Genomic DNA, 22,819 nt, shown 5'->3' with positions numbered 1-22,819 from the left:
TTGCCTGCCATGTGTAAAGGAAAAAAAAAAGTTCACATTGTTGTAAATCATATCTCCAGAATTTTTATATCTTTCAAATCTGAAACTATACCAATTAACAACTTCCCATTCTTCCCTTCCTCCTGCCCCCAGTAATCATTGTTCTGTATTCTGTTTCTGTGTTTTTATGACTGGCTTATTTCACTTTGTATAGCATCTTTGAGGTTCAGCCATGCTGTAGCATGCGACAGAATTTCCTTCCTGAGACTGAATAATACTTTAATGTCTGTGTTTACCATATTTTGTTTATAAATCCACCCATCCATGGATGATTAAGTTGTTTCTACTAAGAATAGTGAAGAAAGCTGCTACAAACTGTGGTTGTGCAAGTATCTCTCTGAGACCCTGCTTTTAATCTTTTGGACATATACCCAGGAGGGGCATTATTGAATTATGTGGTAATTATATTTTTAATTTTTCCAGGAACCTCCATGATGTTTTCCATACTGTTGCACTAATGTAAAATGATGCATGAACAGTGTGCTAGGATTCTAATTTCTCTACAACCTTGCCAACACTTTTTTTTTTTTTTAATATAGTAGCCATCCTAATGGGTGTGAGGTGATAGCTCATGGTTCTGATTTGCATTTCTAGGATGATTAGTGATGTTGAGCATCTTTTTATATGCTTGTTGGCCATTTATGTAACATCTTTGGAGAAGTGTCTATTCAAGTCCTCTGCCCACTTTTAAATAGGGTTACTTTATTTTTTTATTTTTATTTTTTTGGACCAAAAATTGAACCCATGGCACTTTGCCACTGAGCCACATCCCCAGCCCTTTTTATTTTTATTTTGAGGCAGGGTCTCACAAAGTTGCTTAGAGCCTTGCTGAGGCTGGCTTTGAACTCGCGATCCCCCTGTCTCAACTTCCTGAGCTGCTGGGATTACAAGTGTGTGCCACCATGCTTGGTGGGTTACTTGATTTTTTGTTGTTTAGTCCTTTGACTTCAAACCAGTCTCTTTTAGCAGTGCTCTAATTCCCTGTTAGTTTTCTTGTATCCAGCTTTTAATTAATGCACCAAACTAATCAAAAGCCTCAACCTCACCTTGAATTCCTTCCTCCCTTTCAACATAGCTACCAAAGCAAAGGCATATACCAGGGAATGCTGCTCTTGGCTTTAAAGTAGGTAACAATACCCATTTCCCGGTCATGCTGGCTGCTTCTGTGTGACAGCATTGAGTTATTGAGGACAGAGAAACAATGACTGGACTAAAAAAAATCAAGAAACTGGTAAGAAAAAACATGAAAAATGTTGAAATGGTTTTATTATTAGTAGTAATTGTAGCATACAGCTCTATAATGCTGCACTAAAACTATACATAAGACGTGCTTCAGGGAATATCTCTGGAAATTTCTACTATGTTCCTATTTTTCTACCTAGGAGATATGATCTTGAAGGCAAATTGTTTTTAAGTGACTTGCCTGTTACTTTCTATCTCTGTATCTAAAGATGATGATTTTGAGTTTATTAGTTCAGGTGCCTCCTGTGAGTTTGTCCTGCTCTGTGATGCTTTTCATGAACTGTCCATTCTTTCCTTAGCACTTTAGTCACCAGACCTGATCCTCTGCACACAGATGAGGCCCCATGAATGAGAGCCATGGTGCTTGAGAGGAATATCTCCATTAATCATTCTGATGCCAAACCTGTCAGAAGTCAGATATTTCCTCAATAGCACACATTCAAACCCCACTTTTAACAAGTGTTGTTTTTAGGAAAAAGTCATTTATAACCCAAAGTAAAAAAGTCCCCACGGCCTAGACAAATTGAAAAGGCAGCATATGACACTAGGCAAGATCACAACACCACATTCAATTTCTTATTGAAAGGAGTAGTTTAACTCCAGCAGTATTCACAGGCAAGGGCATCATAGTTACACATACATACCTAGATCCAGGGCCAGCTAAGTAACATGGGTCCTTCACGAAACCAAAGCCACTGTCTTCCCCCAGGAGAACATCCTTGAAACACAGAAAAGGCACGGGATTATCACCAATAAACAGATGTTTAAATTTACCAATGGAATAGAGGTACAAAGGAGAAGGAAAACTTTCTTATTGGAGACCTACCATTGTCAGGTACCATGACAGCACTCTTATATACCTTCTCATTTAATTCTCAAAGTTCCAGGAGGTATTATTAATCCCACTGCATCAAAAGTGACAGGATCTGAAATTTTGCCTGTCTTACCAGGAGCACTCAACAAGGATGCTTCCCAAGTAAAAGACATCCAATAACAATTGCCTCCTGAGTTCAAAATGACTAAAATACTGGAAACATAATGATGATAGTGACAATGAATTCAATGGGCCAGGCATCTTACGGAAATATGGGATAAGGATAGTAACTGAATTTTGCAAAAATCTCAAACATTCCAAATAATGGTCAGAAATGATATGAATCTGGTTTGTAATCAGGTTACAGTAAATTCTCTGAGAAAAATTGCATGCACATGTGATATCATTAACTCAGACATTTTAGAGGGTAGTTTTTAAGAGTAGATAGGACCAACCAAAAAAAAAGAATAGACAGGCCCATATATACATATATACTTAAGACTATATCCTGGTGTCCTGAAGGGTCAATAAAGTGTGAAATTGATAGTATAAAATCTGTCCCATGTGAACTGGTCCATGATGCTGATGATGTTGCAATTGATGATGATACATTCAACTCTCAATCAGTTATAATAAAACACTGGTTAAAAAAAAAATTAAGCTGGGAGCAATGGTGCTTTCTTGTAATCCCAGCTACTTGGAGGCAGGAGGATAGCAAATTCAAGGTCAGTCTTAGCAACTTAGTGAGACTGTGTCTCAAATAAAAAGGGATGGGGGTGTAGTTCAGTTACAGAGTGTCCCTAGGTTCAATCCCCAGTATCAGTATTAAAAATATTAGGTCCATATATAATCTCTAAATTTTAATAATTTTAACATTTACTCTGTCCAAAGAGCTTTTTCACTCTCTTTCTCACTGTTTCCCCTGGGTCAGTGGTATAAGTACTAATAATAAGCAATAAAAAGAATCAAAAGTGGTAGTAAGTAGAAGCAGTAAAAACACCTGGGTATGTTAATAATTGTAGCTACCCTATACTGGGTCTCAGACTCTCTGGCACTCTCTGCCAATTACTTTGCAATCCACTGATTATGTGATTGGAATATCAGGGCACTTGACATTTCTTTTGTAATTTGATCTTTATAACAATGGGAAGGGGTGTAATTACAGCTCAGAGAAGTATGTAGCCCACAGTTAAATAAATGGAGAAGCAAGGATTCAAGTCCAAGATCTTCCTGTGAAATTTCAAGAGGTTAAATGGTGGCTGGGATGGATGCAATCAGAATTGAATGTTTTGAGAAAAATGAATTCCATGTGTTCTGACTCCCTCAAATATCATCATATGGAATGGGAATTCCTGCACTCCATGAAAACTTATGGTGCTTTTAAAGTTTTCACCACCACTCTTCCCTTTGTTGACATGAATATACTCACTTTGCTCCATTTGAGCTCCTAATGCAATAAAGTTTAAATATGTTTTAATATTATATTATATTGTTTGCATTCCAGTATAAGAATGTATATGACTTCTGTATTTATACGACTTGGTCCCTGGAATGTCAAGCTTACATTGATATTTATGTGGCTATGCATAAAATAAAGGAAGTTAGATCCAGAAACAGGCTACCAGGAGAATTCCTTAAACTTCTTATCAAAATACCACTTGGACAGAAAGAAAATGCCTTCCCAACCTAGTAGAAGCTCAAGGAGGATATCTCCCTGCTATGTTTCATGCTTTGATTGGGCATATGTTCACCGCCAAAGACAACTTGATTTTGTGTAAACTGGTAAGAAGCTTACAAATATGTTAGGAAAATATAAGGAAAAGCAGTGGTTATGGAAGAAACACCAGGCATAGATTTATACCAACTTGTTAAGTATCTGATTTCTGTTATCTCAAAACTGATTTAAAATTCACCAGTTCTTAGCACACTTAAGACTAAACCTAAAGTCTATTGAATCCCAATCCTTACTCTTTTTTCAGGTTTTAAGTTAAGACATTGTAATGTCTTTGTGACTGATAAAATATAAAGATAACAATATTTGTCTACTTTAGCTTATTGGTTCCAAGTGTCTACTAAAATTAATTCAAAATCCATATGAAAATCTTATTTAAATGTAAGCAATAGTAACTGATAATTGTTAAAATGAAATCTTTTCATTCGCTGATATTTTCATATATAAGACTTAAGTTTAACTCTAACCTCCCTCTCCCCACCTCTGCCTTTCTTTATTCAAGGAAACAGTCTAGTATGGTGTCTTAAGGACTCTGGTGTCAGTCAGTATGGGGTCTAAACATTGTTCCCTACTACCTTGGGCAAATTTTGTACCTCTCTGGACCTTGGTTCCCTTTTTTATAGCAGAGATAACAATAGTTATGTACCTCATCACATAGATGTGAAAATTAATTCTACTTTTTAAAAACAGTATAGTTTTTAAAAAACTATATTAAAATTTTGATCATTGTTAGCTATTGGTGACTTTGCATTTTGTTGAAAGTCATTTCTGTTAATTATGCCTAAGTTTATGTGCTGTTTGAGAGGTGCTAAAAAGGACTTAGCAGCTGCATCCCACAGAATCAAACCTACATCCAACATTGTGGTGCCATGTACTGAGCAATTTCCTCAGCAATTAAGTAATGTTTGTCACACCATCTCCAGTAAATGTGAAGTTCTTCCCAAATTCAGTGTGAACCAGAAAAGAGTCCTCTTTTGCACTTGGAAACAAATTCCCACCAGGATTCATATTTCTCTAAATGGTTTCTTTTTATTGTTTATATTTTAATATATGCAATGAAGAGGTATAAATTTCTGTCTCTGAAGCAGAAATTTTGGATATTTTTCTGCAGTTTTGCAGGGTCCACCCACTATAAAAAGGTTAGGTTTTCCAAAGTTTTCACAGAAAGTAAGGGGAAACAGGCAAGAGTCTGATATGCATTTAAGCTCCATCACTAATATCTATTTGTTCTGCAATTATACCCTTCAAATGAAGGGGAATCAAAAGGACAGAAAATGGGAGGCTGCATGTTTCAGAAAAATCCCAAGCTGGCTACGGAGAGGCCCTGAATTGCCCAATATCTGAGCAGGTGTCAGGCTGTGTGAATTCCCAACCTTAGGTGGGAAGGGAGCCATGTGATCTCTGGTGAAAGCACTGCCTGAGATGGGCTAAGAATTCGTTGTGGAAATTAACAGGCTTCTTGCCAGGTTCTTCTGAGTGCCCAGATTCTGGTTCTAGCTATACTTAAAATTTCCAGAGGAAAGCACTTTATAATCTTTCCATAGTTTGGAGCCTTTATTAAGAAAGTGCTTTGATGTGAGATTGTGAAAGTCTGATTTCCCAATCATATTAGGATAGAGCACAGATGGGGGGATGGGGGAGAGACACATACACACTCAGGCTTGATATGGACAACACACTACAGAGAATTATCTTGAGGATTGAGATAATAACTGTAAAGTGTAAAAACAGCTAAAGGCCAGGTACATACTTAGGTGTGGGCCAGGAACTCAATAACCAATAACAATCAATGTTAATAATTCTAGCAAAAGAAACACAGAAGGTGCAAAGTTAAAAACTTCAAAATATTCATAGTCTCTATCCATGAAACCAAGGAATGAGAGCAAAACACACACACAAAAATAATTCCTAACTTTTCCTCACCATGTATTCTTGCACTGAGAGGTGGGCAACTTCTTAAAATGAGGGATATGGATATACACACACACAGACACACACACACACACACACAGAGAGAGAGAGAGAGAGAGAGAGAGAGAGAGAGAGAACTCCATAAGATAGCTATCTATATCTACCTATATCTCTATGTATCTGTCCATAAGAATCTATAAAGGAACCAGGTGAAGGCACTGAGGGAAAAAACCCTCATGAAAACAAATGCTACTTTTCTGCATTTAAAAGGAAAACTGAACAAAGTGTGAGCAATGGGGCTAGGAGAACCCCCACTAAATTTTCCAGGGGTAAAGGGACAATCCTAGGCCAATAACTGATGGCTGCACCTACCTGGTGCTTTTTGTCTGCCGTGGGAGACGACCGGGACCTCACATGGACAGGGACAGATAGGACATCTGACCGCTCCAGCAGGTCCTCTGCCGACATGGACTTCCCGGCCCTCCCGGCCACTGCACCCCAGGAGGACGGCCCCCGAGAGGTCTTGTCCATCCTCTGGGTGCCCCCTGGTCCGCTGTTATCTCCATTGCGCAGCTCCCTCTGGGTCTGGGGGTCCCCATGTCGCCGCTCCCCAAGGAGGCGGCCACCTGCAAAGGAGCTCCTGCGGTCTCTGGATCCTCGGTGGCGCTCTGCGGCCGCAGGCAGAAGGGAGGCTTCCCTGCGGGGCTGCATGCTAGGCTCCCGGAGGGAACTCAGGCTGGAGGCCAAGGCCAGGCAGGGGCCTTCGGGGGCCGAGGGGCCGGCCATTAGGTAGGCACTCTGGGCGCGCTCCCGCAGCCCAGGCTCAGCGGACCCGTAGGCGGCGGCGGCGGAGGGCCGCCTGCCAGTCTTGCGCTGAATGTAGTCGGCCAGGGCGCTCTGCTGGAACTGCTTCAGCTCCGGCCCCGACAGGCAGAGCGTGGAGCAGGCCTTGCCATCCCGCTCGAAGACGCGGCGCCGGTCGGCAACAGTGCTCTCTGGAAAATGCAGCCCCTTCCTCGGTGGGCCCAAGGGCGCAGGCTCAGCCTCTTCAGAGATCCCCACCTCGTTCATCTTCTCGGGTTCCGAGTAGGAGCGCTTCTTTTGCTCAGGCGTCAGGCGCCGACGCGCCCCTCTGCGAGCCGTTTGGGGTGCGGGCAGGGCTGGGCCTCCCTCGGCCGGGGTCATGCTATGCCGCTCCCGTGGGGTGTGTGGGGAGGTGGAGGCTGGCGTGGGAGCCTCTGGGCTCCGCAGCCCCACGTGGGCCGAGGCAGGCCGTGGGCGCCAGGGCCTTGAGGCAGCAGGGGCACCCAGCTCGAGGTCCCGGCGTCGGAAGGAGGTGGCTCCCAGGACTCGGGACTGGGCGTCCTTGATACTGTTTCTGTAGGCGCGGCTGAAGGGTGCATCCAGTAGGGGCGACTCAGGCGTGCCGGGTCTGTCGTCTGCCCAAACAGCTTCTTTCTCGGCCTCGCTGCAGAGCTGAAAGGTGCTCTGGCTCCGGAGTAGGCGAGTGTCCGGCCTCAGGGGCTCACTGCCTCGGAGCAGGGGGTCACTGCTGCCCTCCGCAGTTCTCCTCAGCTGCTGACCACATGGCTGCCGGGAAACCTCTTCCAACTTAGGCTCCCCGTTTTTGAAGTGCTGCTCCCCATTGCCTAGAGGCTCAGCAGGCTCCGAGAAACGCATGCTGGCTTTTGTCTCCTCTAAATCATTCCCAGAAGTACTGGAGGTTGGGACTGTCCTAGTGGGCCTGTAGTTGGGACCACACGTGGGGCTGCCCACATTCGGGGTTCTGTAGCTTTCTTGCTCTCGCTGCTCGATTTTGGAAACCTTCTCCAACACAGAGCAATGGGGCTTCCTGTACTGAAAGCCCTGAAGGGTGGAGGTGCTTCCTGAGCTGAGTCTCCTCCGGCCCAGACTGGATGTCTGTTGGTGTGGTGGGGTGGCCGGTTCTTCATACCTTGGGTCTGAACTAGTGAAAGAGGTTGAGGTACCGGTTCTCCCTTCAGGCCTTGGGTAGGAAATTGGCCTGTCCAGGTGGGCCCTGTGGTCAAGAACAGCTTTCCTTCCGGGGTCCTCCACCTTAGTGTTAACTCCACAAGTGGGATGGCCACCAGGGTAACCCTCCTGGGGCCCCCCTCCTACTTCCAGGCTGCTTTGCCTCCTTAGACTCTCTGGAATGTTCTGGAGGGATAAGAAGGCTGTCTTGGTCCTGCCAAAGTTCCCTGACAGGTTCTGGCTTAAGCTGTCTCTCTCTACTTTCTGCCGGAGGTTGGCATTATAGTCTTCTTCCTGGAAATCGCCCTCCCAGGGCTCTGGGGGCCTGGAAGATTTCTTGTCTTCACCCACTTGCCAAACCTGAGCCTGAGGGGATTTGAGGCTCTGGCGGTTAGAACTTGGTTTGTCGCCATGGGAGCTTCTTCTCTCATTGGGATGTGGGCTGCTGCCTTGGGGAGGTGTGACATGTCTCTTCAGGCAGGAATCCTCCTCGTTTTCAGGCACTGAAGAAAAATGAACTCTGTAGGGGACATACTTGGCTGTAGTTTCTGATTTCCTCTCCACTGGGGACAGTGAGTCGTGTTCTAGGGGCTGGAAGAAGGCAAACCCAGGCCTGCTAGCTCCATTTTGGTTCCCGTTCTCATCAAAGGTATCCATCTGGTTGCAAGCTCCCTGAGCAGCCGTATATCCACTCTCCTTCGCCAGTACAGGGTACAGCATGCCGTTATTACTCACAGAAGGCTGGGGAACCTGGGCAAAGTGTGGCTCCAGGGAAGGTACAGGGTAGATGCCAGTTGGCAGCAGCGGTTGGCCAGGTTGGGCCTTCTGGGTATAATTATGCTTAGGCTTCACTGGGGGGCTGTTCTCTGGACTCCTTTCTAATACAGTATGCAGTGGTTCCTCTATGAATGATTTCAGGGAGCCTGAAGCATTTGCCTGAGGTTGGCAGAACCGTTTTTGATCAAGGCTAGACCAGGAGCTGGGCCGCTCACGGTGACGAAAGGCAGCATAACTGTCGCTTCGAGTTGGGGGCAGGGGTGCGCCCACTTTATGGGGCAGGTTTTCAGTGGCAGTCTCCAAGGAACTGGGGCACTGCTGGTTCCAGGACGGGGATGGCGTTCCCTTGCCTCGAGGAACACTATGCCATTTATTATGGCCCTGACCATTCGCAGATGCTTGGGCCTCCCTACCTTGAAGAAGCAGGGCTGAAGAGTTCACCTCATACTCTGCTGAGACTCCCCTCCGGGTATCATAGACCGTCTTGACATAGCGAATGTCCGCCTGCCTCATCCCTTCTAGGAGGCCACCTCGAGTAGAAGTAGTATCCATGGAGCCTGAACGCTCACGGCCAGAGATGCCAGGGGGTGGGTACTCTAGGATGCTAGAACTGGTAGAGAAGGAGCTATATGCTGAGTCTCTCTTGTTATGGAGATTGCTGAGCTGGTCAATGCTGCTGGTGGACTTGGCAGGGGAAAGAAGATGGCAGGATGGGTATCCCCCACTGGGCTCCAGGCTCTCCATGCTCCCCTGGGAGCTGCATTGGTCAGGGCTCCGCCTCAGATAAGCATGGTCATAGTTGGAGAGGTCACTTGTAGAGGAGCTGGAAGAAACGGTAAGAAAGCAGTCAGCACCATTAAGCAGTTATCATTTAGTAGCATTCAGGCACAGGACCCAGCTTATAAATATACTCTTGTGCAGGATGTTTGGGTTTTGGAAGGGTGGGTATAAAGGGCCATATTTGGGCCTTGCTCAGCTTCCTTCTGTGTCATCACTAGGACTGACTGTCCAACTCTGTAGCCTATGTGCCTCTAATTAATCACCCAGGCTTGCTAGGGGCACAGAGGAAGGCATGTGGCCTTTGAGCACAGGCAGCACAACTGATGAAACTTGCTATGCTGAAAATGACATTCTGTAAGTGCCAAAAAATGGGAGAGGTGGGAAAGAAAGGAGAGGAAGAGGAGGGAGAGTGATAGAGAATGAAATTCTGTATCTGTGGGAGCTGTTTGTTGGAAGAAAGAGAAAAACTTAGTTAGAAAATAGGCATGTGACGGATAAGGGAGACTTGGTGTGCACATGTGTATGTTTTTAGTTAATATCTTTCCTTTTTAAGGAATTGAAAGAGACAGTCTGGCAATCTTCCTGGAATGTCAACTGTACTAGAGACAATTTGTTTGTGGTGAGAAAGCTAAACACAAAGCCGAATGAGAGAAATAGAAAAATTTGAGTCAGAAAATGCTGATGAGAAAGTGAGGGAGAGAGGAAAGGAGAAGAAAGCTTTAAAAGGAATCTGAATCACAGGAGGACCCTGGGGCTGGGATTCCATCACCTATGAGTGACTTCCCAAATCTGGAGCAAAAACCTCTGTGCATTTAGGAGGGTGGGAGCTTCACATTTACAGGCTTCTTCAGGTGCGTTTCAGACCCTGGCTGGGGGAGAGGGGAAGAGACTCTCAATCTTGGCACTGCATACTCCACAGTTTGCTCAAAACAAAATTACTCATGAGTAGTTTTAAAAATTATAAACTTAAGATATACTTCAACAAAGAACTCTTAAAAATTAACAATATGAAAACAAACATCTGATTTCAAAAACTTAGCCAAAGACTTAATAGACACCTTACCAAAGAAGAGACACGGATGGCAAACAAGCATAAGAAAAGATACTCCACACCATTTGTCCTTAGGAAACTGCAAATTGAAACAATAGGCTATCGACTATACACTCAGTAAAATGGCCACAATCTAGAACACTGACGACCCCAATCGCTGGCAAGGATATGGAGCAACAGGAACTCTCATTCATTGCTGGTGGGAATGCAAAAAAGCCACAGCCACTGTGGAAGACAGTTTGGCGGTTTCTTACAAAACTAAAACATACTCTTATATCCAGCAATCACACTTTGTTATGGTTTGAATGTGGTTATTCTCCAAAGGTCTGTGTATTGGAAGTCTGTCCCTAGGGTGTTGCTGTTTGGAGATGGTACAGAACTTTTTAAAGACATGGGGCCTTAGGGGAGGTTCTGAGATCACTGGGAGAACTGGCCTGGGAAGGGACTAGGATAGCTTTAGTGGAAGCTCTAGTGGTGGTAGAGGAGGTGTGTTAGAAGAGTGAGCCCAACCCCTTACTTCCTGTTTTAAGAGGCAATCTCTTCCTCCCACGGGTACTCCCATTGCATTGCACCCGTCCGCCATCAGGCTCTCACCAGAGGTTGAACCAAAGGGGCTGCCCAATCTTGGAATTTTCGTCTCTGAAACTCTGAAATTATACTAAAAAATTTCTTTTCCTTATAAAGTAGCCTGCCTCAGGTATTTCACTAGAGTAATGTAAAATTGACTAATACATATGTACATGTGCGTAGATGTTTATAGAAACTTCTTTGATGCTAAAGACTTGAAAGTGACCAGTATGCCCTGCAATGGTTGAACAGATGAACTATAGCACATCTAGGTGATGAAATATTATTTAACACTAAAAAGAAACAAGGAAAAGAAGGAAGGGAAGGGAAGGGGAGTAAGATCTATGTATTCATGGGGAGGATATGATGGAAGGAATAAGCAGTTCAAAAGTCAAATAATAATCTCCGTATTTCAAATGTCTGTGTCTCTCTGTTCTCTAAAGAAAGAAAATCAGAGTTCTTGCTTAATATTTCCCATTTTAAAATAAATAAGCATTTAAGCACTATTAAAATTCATATAGCTATTACATTTCAAGATACCATGCAAATAAATCTGATGTCTTACTGGTCAAGTGGATGATAACGTTTTATAGTTAGAATGTCTCCAGAGAATATGTCAAGGGACTAGAAGGACCATATTCTAAGACAAAGCTAGTGATGAAATTCAATGAAAAGAAGACTACAAGGTGAGCATAAGGTTGCACATCTGTAATCCCAGTGACTCTGGAGGCCTAGGAAGGAAGACTGTAAATTTGAAGCCACTCTGTTTTCTCTATCAGAGTCAATTTATTGAATAGAGCACCTGCCTTGGGAAGGACAAGAATAAATTCAAGGTAGTAAGGAAGAAAACAGCTCTCAAGTCAATTAACAGAGGGACCTCAGATCTTGCCCTCGATGGCATGACAGAGCATGTGCCACCACCAGAATTTATCCCCCCCCCACTTCTTTTCCAATTCCTCTCTAAATGAAGAAGTTCTATTACAAAAGGAAGAGATTGCCCAGTTGAAGATTGCTCCAGGGACCTATCTAGGATTCCTTTCTTCTCCTCCAACAGAAGATTCAGAGAGAATACCTCCAGGGGAAATAAAAGAACTCATAAGGGCTGTTTTGCTCACCAAAAATCTATGCAGGTAGTCCGTAGACACTGCTTAATTCTCCTCCAAACTGCAGAGCATTTTTTCACTTTTCAGAAAGGATAATTCAAATCTAGCTTAGAAACACAGACAAATCAAAGTGACTAAAATCATGGTTGACTGAACACTACTGAGTGGGGAAAATGTCATCACTAACATACCGCAAAACATAGAAGGTGTATGGAAATATGAGACAACCATTACACATATCTCTAGTCAGGCCAGAGCGAGGGTCTGGGGAGTTCCTATCTGTAGCAAACCTCAGGTAAACAGCATCACAGGAGACCTTGGTAAGGTGTTCTCCTTGCTACCCGGGAACATTCTGTCCCTGGGAATTAGAGCCCCAATGTTTCCCTCTGGGAACAAGTTCTTCTATCACAGTCTTGAGCTATTGATTTTGATAACTTCACCATCCCTGCTTCTGAGGTGGCATTTTTAGTGGGGATGAGAACAATCTATAATGACATATTCAATCCTGCAGTAGTTCCAACCAACACGAAGACAGCCATACACTCACGAGGAGTGCACCCCAAGTGAGTCAAAGTTCTTGCCTTGATCACAAAATTTCTCCACAATGGCCTCCTGACTGTCACCTAGACCCACGGGAAGGTGAAAGGGTCTGGGGGCCTTGCACTTGCTGCTCCCGCCGCCTAGAATGCCCTGCCCTGGCTCACTCCCTTCCTTCATTCCAGTCTCTGCTTCAGAGAAGACTTCTCAGAACTAAGTATCAACTCTGCTCTCCTTATGCCCTGTTATTTATATATATATATACACACACACACACACACACACACACACACACACACACCCCTTTATCTTTATGTGGTGCTCAGGATCAAAGCCAGTGCCTCCCACATGTGAGGCAAGGCAAGCACTCCACCATGGAGCTACAACCCCGGCCTCTCTGCTTCATTTTCTTCACTGCACTTAGCAATATGTGCAATTACGTGATGTACTTTTGGTTATATAAAAAAAAAAACTTTGATTCCATTGGTAATCTTGAAAGAACTGAAGCACACATAAGAAAATGTTTGTTATTTCTGCGGCAGATACACGTACTCTTATAAAATGACTATTTTGCGTGTGCAACAGTATTTTATAAATAGAACATTCTAAAGAGCACAAAGCAAGCATATGGAAACATTTCCTAAAGAATACTTACAGAACATTAAGTTCCTTAAATAATCAAATTTGTTTGGAAAGCACTGGCTAAATAAGTTAAACAATTTTATTTATTGCAAGACTTCTGACTCTTTTCACAAACTATTGTTCACCTGCCTTTTGTTTCTCTCTTTTTATTTTTGAGACAAGGTCTCCATGTTGCTCAGGCTGACTTCAAACTTGTGATCCTTCTGCTTCAGTCTCCTGATTAGCTGGTATTACTGGCATGTGCTATAGCACCTGTCTCGTCTGCTATTCTAAAAGGAAAAAAAGACTAAGCAATGTTTTCTAAACTTATTTAACCTTATACACTTTTTCCCCATGGAGTTTCTAACAAATTATCACCCCATGGGCCAGACTTTGAAAAATAAATAAATATTGTAAGATGGGGGTGTTTCATATCTTGTTTTCCATTACACTCCCAATACCTAGAAATCATCTGAGACAATGCAAGTACTCATATTTACTGAAAGAGTGGGTCACTGAGTAAGTGCTGGTACTTTAGTATTTTGGTATTATTTTAGCCTCTTATCAAAAGACTTAACTACAAGACTCTTCAAGGTCACTTCTTATGTACTTTGGTAGTTTAGAACCACTGTGTAAGATTCCTATAGGGCACAAATAGACAGTGACAAGGATCTGGTAGAAGAGAGCTGAAAGAAAGTTTTGGAGAAATTCCAAATCCAATCCAGCTTACACTCACTTAAAGTTAGATGTCTTGGGCTGGGGGTGTAATTCAGTGGTACAACCCTTGCCTAGCATGTGCGAGGGTCTGGGTACCAGAACCAGCACTGCAAACAAACAAACAAACAAACAAAAAAAACCCATATACACACATACACACACACAAAAAAGACTAGATGTCCTTAGTGTGTCTGTACTTCTCTCTTTCACTCCTCCACCACCATCCTACTCCCTCATACTTCTGCTTCATAATGAAAAACAGATCCATAAACAGACCCGAGACTGGGTTTGAGGAACTAAATTAAGGCTGTCAGAGGGAAACCAACCAGTTGATTTGGCACACCAGACCACTAGATGCCACTGTGGTCCTTAACAACACACCTGGAGCCCCTCTCCATCTGCTTGTTTCAGACCTCAGGAGTGGGACTCTGGGGAGGGTGAAGCCCTCTGTCAGAGCCACAAGCTAAAGCATGGGGTGACCGATCCATGGGGGCAGAAGAGGATGCACACATCTGCATTATTCTGGGTAATCCTTCCCCTTCTGCTACCTCGCAGTGCTTGTCACTGTGTGGAAGAAGCTACTTTGAAGCCTGGCTCACAGGGGCAGAGTAGTATAGATGGTGTAAGGAGGGACTGGCTTCCTAACCCCTCTGGAGACTGGGAGGGGGAGGGGGACACAGGAGCTCCAGGCCTGCTGGAGCTCACCATTGTTACTGTAAGCAGTTATTCTAAGCACTCACAGCGGGAGTCTTATTTCTGCCATAGGCCAGCACATTTTTAGGTCATGGTATGACTTCAGACTTAGTGCTTCCTGATAAGGTTAGGGGTTAGGAAGCTCCAAAGGATCTCACCATTCAGGGGCACTCTGCTAATATACACCTGCATTTATAAGCATATGCTGGTTTATGCCCTTAACCTTCAAATTCATTACCAGGTTTCACTGTGCCTCTAAGTCTTCAGCCTGATTGTTATAATTAGTTGTCATTTATTGAGTGTTTACTATGTGCCAGGAACTGTAATGTTATTTTATGTACTCCTCACAACAATCAAGTGACATAGGTATATTTCATTTTACAGAAAAGGAAGCCAAGATCAAAGAGGTCAAACGATCTGCTTCAAGCTCATGTGGTAGGTGGTGAAGTTAAGGTTTAAGCCCAAATCTGATTTAACAGCCCAAGGATCTTATACTGTGCTGTTCTTCCTTCAAACTGTTTGGTCCCACACATTACCTTCTGATGGCCCTCAACATCTCCAGGCATGGGAAGAGGCCCTGCAAGGGGACCTGCTCCCTGAGAAAGAAGGCTCAGATGGTGAGAATAAATTCCTTCAGGGTGACTAGGAGGGCCATGTAACAAGGAGGGTAACCAGGAATGACCATCTCCTTCTGTGCTTGAAGCTTAGCCGAATGCACTGGGAGATGCCTGTGTCCATCAGAGAGAGGTCTAGGACTGGCTCCTTGACCAGATTTGAGCATGAAGGGCTGTGACTGAGTCTTGGCCTGACCAGATATAAAGCCACCACTGGCTAAGTCATGCTTCCAGAAGCTGCACGGTGCCCCCTCTCCCTAATACCTATACACCAGCACTTGCATCTCCTGTCTACGCAGAGGCTTGAAATGATCCTTATTTTCTTGGCCTTTCCACATCTCTACCTTATCCAACATTTCCCACAAGTGATATGCTGTGGAATCTGCTTCCCTGGCGACTGGAGGGTAGATGCCAATTTGCATTTGTAGCACATTGTGTGAGGTAGTCCTGGCTTAGCTCTCTCTTTACTGTGTCTGAGTGACTGTGTTTGACTCCTTTCTCCCCAGTTCCCCTCTATTACATAAGATCTGATTTCTAGAATAAATCTCTTCTCCTGTAATGCTCATGGCGAGTCAACTCTTTCCTGATCAAACCCCAACTGGTACAACAGTGACTAGAGAAGCAAAAGAAGTATAAACTGGTGGTTACAAGCAAAAACTTTGGAACCAGGCTCAGTTCTATCTTAATGCAGGCACTGCTTAGTCATTTTACCTTGGACTAATAAACCTTTCCAAGCGTCAATTTCCTATTCTGTAAAGTGGGGTGAACCACACTATATCTGCTTTGAAGATATGTATAAAAGATGACATGAGTCCAGGCATGCACTGAGCAGCCCTCCAGATCTTAGCTGTTTCTGTTGTTGAGCTAAGATAGATTAATTATCTGAACAGAGGGAGAAAAACCAAGTGGAGAGTTCAAATGCACGAGCAGAATCATTCAGATCAAAAAATATACAATTCTGACACTGAAGCACTGAGGGAAGGAGTCTCAAGTTTTTTGATCTACTGTTATAACAGGCGATTGAGAAGTACCTGACTGGGAGTTGATGGGTCATATTTATACCTCAACTGACCATCCAGAGGAGTCGTTTATGTTTCTAGCCAGGATATAAGGATGACGTGCACACATGATGGGTGTTTTAAAAGGAGGAGGATTCGAGGTGTATATGACAAAGTGATTTCAAAGCAGAAAATGCTGTTTTCTGGGAGCATGATGTCTGAAAGAACCCCTTGGTCTCAGCTGTCATGACTTACCTGGAATGGTAGCTTTGGTGCCAAGGAGGGCCCATCGTGCCCTGAGATATCTGCATCATGCTGGTGTCAGGTTGGTTCTCCCCAAATTTGGTTGTGTGCCACGAGTGAGGTCGGCCTGCAGGTTCACTGCGCCTGGGGAGACAGGAAAGGGGACCTCTTCAACACGAGCAGCAGGCCCTCACAAGGGTAGCTTGGGGATTTGCAAGCAGAGACTGCGACGTCATTCAGAGATGGAAAAGCAAATAAAACTAGAAAGAAAATGGCACTACTTGTTTCTCTTACCAATCACTACTATTCCCTGCTTAATCAGGATATTTATTTCATTTCTTATTTTGACATAATTTCAGATTATACAGAAATGTTGTAAAATTAGGATAGAGTTCCCATATCACCTTCATCTAGACTGTATGTTAACATTTTATGCTTTATGAATGTAAAACACACATGATTGTCGTGGTCTTTCCAGACCTCTATCCATATATAAAAAGGGAGCACCAGTTCCTTCCCATTTCCAAGGGACTTTGTGTGGATATATAGTAAAAAGCTATTTTATTGGTAAGAGCTGCATAAAAATCAGGAGGACGTGGTGTTGACATGCTCTTTAAGTTGCACAGTCCAGAGAACAAAGTGGTCTCCAAAAGTTTCTCATTTTCAAGTCGATGACTTAAACTTTTAAAAATCCTGCCCTTAAAACACAAAGGACTGACAAAGCCAAAGGACAAACGTGGGTGTCCTTCAGACTGTAGCATTGAAGGATGAGCGCGGCAAGAAGAATCACATTGCTATAGAAGGCCAAAGTCAGGAGAGCTGCTGGGCTGTGTTTTTGGCAAAAGAGTGAGGCGATCTATTAACACTTGATCTGCACAGCATCACTGAAATGCTGGGGATGCCTCATCACCCAGCAGGATGTCTATGCCTACCTAAAAACACTGCCCCTAGGCAGCACCCCATGCCACAAAGGAAAACTGACAGACCCAAATAAATCCCACAGAAAGAAGGTCCCCTTCTTGTCAAGAGCAGGTGTGGAATGGTGATTACCAAGAACTCCAGAGGTTCCAGAGAAGCCTTCTAGTTTGAAACCCCAACGGATATGGGAGGTACGCCGATGAATATAACCATCCGGACACAGTTATCATTTGATACACCTCTCACGAAAGATCAGACACCTCACTGGAAGTTCTGATTCGGACTTTGAAGGCTATGCATAGGACAATAAAAAGAAGACAAACAGAGTTGCTTCACCCAGGTCAAGTAAAGAAAATCTCACTTTGTGCTTTGAAAATTTTTTCCCTCAGTACTGGGGATTGAACTCAGGGGTGCTCTACCACTGAGTTACATTCTTTAAAATTTTGAATCAGGGTCTCACTAAGTTGCCCAGGTTGGCCTTGAACTTGCAATCCTCCTGCCTCAGCCTCTGGGATTGCTGGGATTACAGGTGTGTTCCACCCCACCAGCCAAGACTTTCTTTTAAGTTATCCAGAACTTTTCTCAGTTTCTTTCATTCTGGGAGCATTTATAGAGATATTCTATATTCCAGCCACTATTCTAGCAGTGGGGATAACAAAGAAGAATAAAGTATCACTACACTCAGATAATTTGCAGTATAGAAGAGAGTCAAGCAAACCACCATAAGAGTATCATGGGTTCCATAACAGACACCTGCCCGAGTTCCTCACTGAACAGAGGAGGGAGTCACAACCCTGCAGGGTTAGGTCAGGAAGGCTTCAGTATTAACTAAACTATGAAAGATTTTTGTAGAACAATCATGGACTGAAAGCTCCAAAGCTGTGAGCAAAAATAAATGTTCATTCATTATAGGTTGATTTTGTCTCAAGTATTTGTTAAAGTAGCAAAAAGCTGACTAACACACACACACACACACACACACAAACACACACAAAATGGTACCAAGAAGTGGACTTCTGTGACTATACCTGAGACCATATAGAAGCCTTTGAATTTGTAGAAATTTGGAAAAGTTTGGAGGTGCTAGCTAAAGTCTAGCTTTACAGAATGCTGTAAATAGAGCTAAACAGGCAATTCTGGTGAGGGCTCAGAAGGCAGATGCTTATATAAATGTAGAAAGTAATGGTGCATGCTATTAAAGTTTCAGAAAGAAATGAGAATTTACTGAAAATTGGACTAGAAACCACCTATGTTACACCAAGGCAAAGAATTTGAATGCATTTTGTCCATACCTTGAGACTCTGTGTGAAGCTGAGCTTAAAGGTGATGAACTAGTTTCTCTAGGAGAGAAAATTTCAAAGGCAGCAAATCACTCAGACAGTAGCATGGCTATTACTGGCTGCTTTTAGCTATATTTACAGTGAGAATCAGTGTGAATGAATAAATAAAATAAATAGACATACTAAGGCAGATCCTTTTGAGAAGAGTCCCCAAGTCTTAACTGTTCCAACATTGCTTGAAAGTTCAAATCTAAAAGATCACTCCAAGACTCAAGATAAACTGTGAACTATGAGCCTCTGTAAAACTCAGGGGCACACTGCTTACTCAGTGCTAAGCCAGCAATGCACTTCAAGGCCACTACAGCCTGATTCAAGTGGTTCCAGGTACAGTTTGCATTGGCATCAGACCTTGGGGTTGTCCATGTGGCTGGGTGTGCAGGTATGCAGGCATTCTTGTAAGAGTTATAGGATCATGGAGCTTCCACCAAGATATCAAAGGAAACTCTGGGAGGACAGGTGGCATGTGGCAGGGACACAGTCTCTGCAGGCAGCTCCTGACAGGGCAACATGTGGAGCTGTGAGAACGAAGCTGGAACTACAGTGGAGACCCCCAAAGACAAAGATGTCAGGAACATGGAGTGCCTGCCAAGGGAAGATACAGGGAGCATAGGCAACCCGCCCAAGAGGCCAGGTGGGCTGCAGTCAGTAAGGTCATAGTGTGCTCCACATGCTGGACATGAATTTAATATTTTGTTTTTATAGTTAAGAATTTGCCTTAAGTCATAAGGGAGACTTTGGACTTGAACTTTTGAGCAATGCTGAAACGGTTAAGAGTTTGGGGACTTTTGAAGATGGACTGGATCCCTTTTACATTGTGAGATGGACTTTAGCCTTTGGAGGTCAGAGGCAGAAATGTTATAGTTTGGATCTTAATTGTCACTCAGAGGCCCACATGTTAAAGGCTTGTTCCCCAGAGTGGCATTATTGAGAGGTGTCAGAGACTTTAATGGCCTAGTGAGAGGTTTTCTGGCCATTGTGGGTATACTACCCATGAAGGCAAACAGCCTAGTCAGTCACAGACTGGCACCTCCAAAACCATGAGCCAAAATAAGTCCACTCTCTTTGTAAGTCGATTGTTTCAAGTATTTGTTTTAGTAATGGAAAGCTGACTAACACAGCCACGAGAGATTTATGCAGAATAAGATAAAGTGAGAAAAGGAAGGGAGACTATCCAGGCACTAGGAATAGCATGACAAAGACATGGAAATGTGCAAGAACCCAGTACAAGTAACCAAACTAGCTGAGGAAGAAAAGATGCAGGTGAAAGGGGAGGGGCCAGGTCATAAAAAGTCTCACCTGCACCACACTGAAAGGGTCCGGACAGTGTCCTATGTCCAAGCACCTTAGTTAGAGAGAGCCATGCTTGGATTTGAGTTTGTCCCAAAAGCAAGGACAATAAATTTGAGAGGGATGAGATTGGTAGCTAGTATATCCACCAGGTCACAAGATAATGAGAGCCCAGCACTAAGGCAGTGGCAATGAACTTGAAGAGATGACAAGATCTTAAAGCTATGGAGACAGCAGAATCCAGTCTCAGTGACCAGTCTCAGTGGATAGAGGTGGTGAAGAGGAGAGAGAGGGTAAAGAAAGGAGTCAATGGGGAAGGTGATGGCTCACGCTGGGGCATGGACTGTGCGGGGGATGGGGGGGCCTAGGGATTTCTAGAGGAGACACATGGGAGGCAGTAGGGGCTGGAGTACTAAAGTCTGGGCTGCACACATAAAGTCAGGAGCTATAAAGCACATTTGAGAAAGGTGGGTTGTTCAGGGAGAATGCATAAGGAGAAAAGGAAAGTAGTTTAAGGATGGGTCTCTGATAACCATCACAATTTAGGATAAAGGGTTTCTGAGAAAAGGCCCACAAAGGAGCTTCTAGAGAAGTAGGAAGAAAAGTAGGAGAGTATAGGGATTAAAAAAAAAAAAACAACTGTGGTGGCAAACAGGCGGGGTGAGGTAGGAAGCAGGAAACCTCAACCAGCCCAGCTGCTACAGATAGATCATGTCCACTGGATTTGGTAACAAATCTTTGCTATGAACAATGAGAGAAGAAGCCTGATTATGGTGGGATAAGATCTAAATAAGAGATGCAACGGAGATAGCAAGGGTAAAACATTCTTTCAAAAACTTGGCTCTAAAGGGGATAATGCTCCAAGACTACAAGGTCAGAAGAGTGAAAAAGTTTTGATCTTGCTGGCTTTGTTTTAAACCATGAGAAGTTTGAGCAAGTTTCTGAGACAGAGAGTGCTCACACACAGGGCGGAAGGGCGGGTGACACTCCTTAAAAGAGGAGGGAGGAGGGAGGGGCTGCCAGAGCTCAGGTGCACCTGTCTTGCCTTATGTAGGTGTAAAGCTGGTGTGGCTGAGATGAGAAGAAAAGAGGAGGTAAAAGCTGACCTCCTTCAAGGGTGTGGGCAGGGTGAAAGCTGAAGGGACTTCACACCCAGTGGCTTCTAGCTCAACCCAGGAGAGAGAGCGAGGGGTTGATGTAGCAGGTTAGGGCTCCAGGGACATGGTGAGTGGGGACTAGGGGAGCTGAAACTGATTAGAGATATTTAAAAGAATTAATTTCTAAGATATTGTCTCTGCCCTTAAGGAACCTACATTCTGGAGGAGAAACAAAATAAATTAAAGATAAAATAAGTGCTTTACAAAGAAAGCCCAAGATTTGCAATGACAAAAAAGGAGATCTGACTTGGGAAGCTTTCTCTGAAGGTGATCTGAGAGCTGACTATTCATTTGCCTTGGGTGGGATAACAGGTTTTATCAGGTATCACAGCTTAAGAAGAACAGGGTAATTTTTGATACAATCAAATAAAAAAAAAACCCAAAACCCAAAAAAACCCAAAACTTTGTTTTGGACACAACATATTATTGGGAGAAGCCCTCAGAGAGAAGTCTGTTTTATATGGTTTTTCTATACTGTACATATAGATGTCAGGTGACAGATGAGAAAAGAAGAATGAAAAGATGACCAAACAATAACACACTTTGTGTTGAGTATAAATGGGTACAACCTGAACGATGGGCAGTTTGGTGACATCTAGAATGATTTAAAAACAAAACAAAACATATATCCATCAAAGGATTGTAAAATAACCTAAATATCCATTAACAGCAAGCTAGTTAAGCCAGTGAGGTACTTCCTTAATGGAATACTACAGGCTATTGAAAAGAATGAAGTAGCTCTACACGTATTAATATGGAAATATCTCCAAAATACATTGTCAAGTGACAAGATGTAGAACTGTGTGCACAGTATGCAGGGAAATATACAGTAACTGCATATATGTTTATTCGTGTGAAGAGTATTTCCAGAAAGATACTTTAGAAATTAGATACAATGACTGCCTCTGAGAAGAAAACTTATTTTCACTATATTTCAATGATTTAACTGATGAATTTTGTACCAATTGCATGGACTGTCTATCGGAAAACAAAACTGTTTTAAAAATAGCTTCCCATTTTGGAAATATAACTCACTGTATCTTGGGATAACCAAAAAAGTCCAGCAGCTGTTTACTGACTTCTCCAATGATGCAAATAATGTACTGAGCATTCCTAAAGAGCACAGCATGCTTTTATATTTTGGGATCACTTTGATCTTTAAAAAGATAAATAAATATTTTCCTAAAGTGCATTACATCATGTGCATATCAATAGGGTCAGAAGATGGTTTATTTTAAAATTCAGCAAACTAAGTTTTGTGTGTGGGCATAATTCAAACAAAGCCCTTTTGTTGCATTCCTGACCACAAACAAGGAAGCTCAACTGTGTGGGATGGGCAGGCTGATGAAACTGGAATTAGCAAGTGACACTGTGTCCTTCTTAGAGGATCTAGCCCTAGCTCAGATTCAGGAATGCAAAACATGTTTCTGAAAATCTACAGGGAGCCCTTCAGGTATTTCAAGCAGTATTCCCTGATCACTACATAAAATCAGAGTGTCACACACACATTCACTCAAGAAATGTTTGGGTGGGCTGGGGTGGCAGCTCAGTGGTAGAACACTTGCCTAGCATGTGTGAGGCACTGAGTTTGATTCTCAGCACCAAATATAAATAAATAAAGGTCCATTGACAACTAAAAAATAAAAATAAAAATAAAATATTTGAGGGCCAAGCACCATTCTAGAC

General features: G+C 43.3%; 1 protein-coding gene across 2 annotated transcripts in view; it reads right to left on the bottom strand.

Annotated features, from left to right (window-relative positions):
- Positions 1–22,819, bottom strand: part of Shroom3 (shroom family member 3) — a 108,456-nt gene that overhangs the window by 21,341 nt on the left and 64,296 nt on the right. For both annotated transcript variants that reach the window (XM_071614349.1, XM_071614350.1), the window contains exons 3-5: positions 16,444–16,575; positions 6,111–9,330; positions 1,926–1,999 (exon numbers count right to left, since the gene is read on the bottom strand). In XM_071614349.1, coding sequence (XP_071470450.1) covers positions 1,926–1,999; positions 6,111–9,330; positions 16,444–16,575 — 3,426 coding nt within the window. The remainder of the gene's footprint in view (positions 1–1,925; positions 2,000–6,110; positions 9,331–16,443; positions 16,576–22,819) is intronic.

This window comes from Marmota flaviventris, chromosome 7 (genome assembly GCF_047511675.1).
Source record: "Marmota flaviventris isolate mMarFla1 chromosome 7, mMarFla1.hap1, whole genome shotgun sequence".
Classification (NCBI taxonomy): domain Eukaryota; kingdom Metazoa; phylum Chordata; class Mammalia; order Rodentia; family Sciuridae; genus Marmota; species Marmota flaviventris.
The sequence above is the reverse complement of the archived record's forward strand: the minus strand, read 5'-3'. Positions and strand labels throughout refer to the sequence as shown.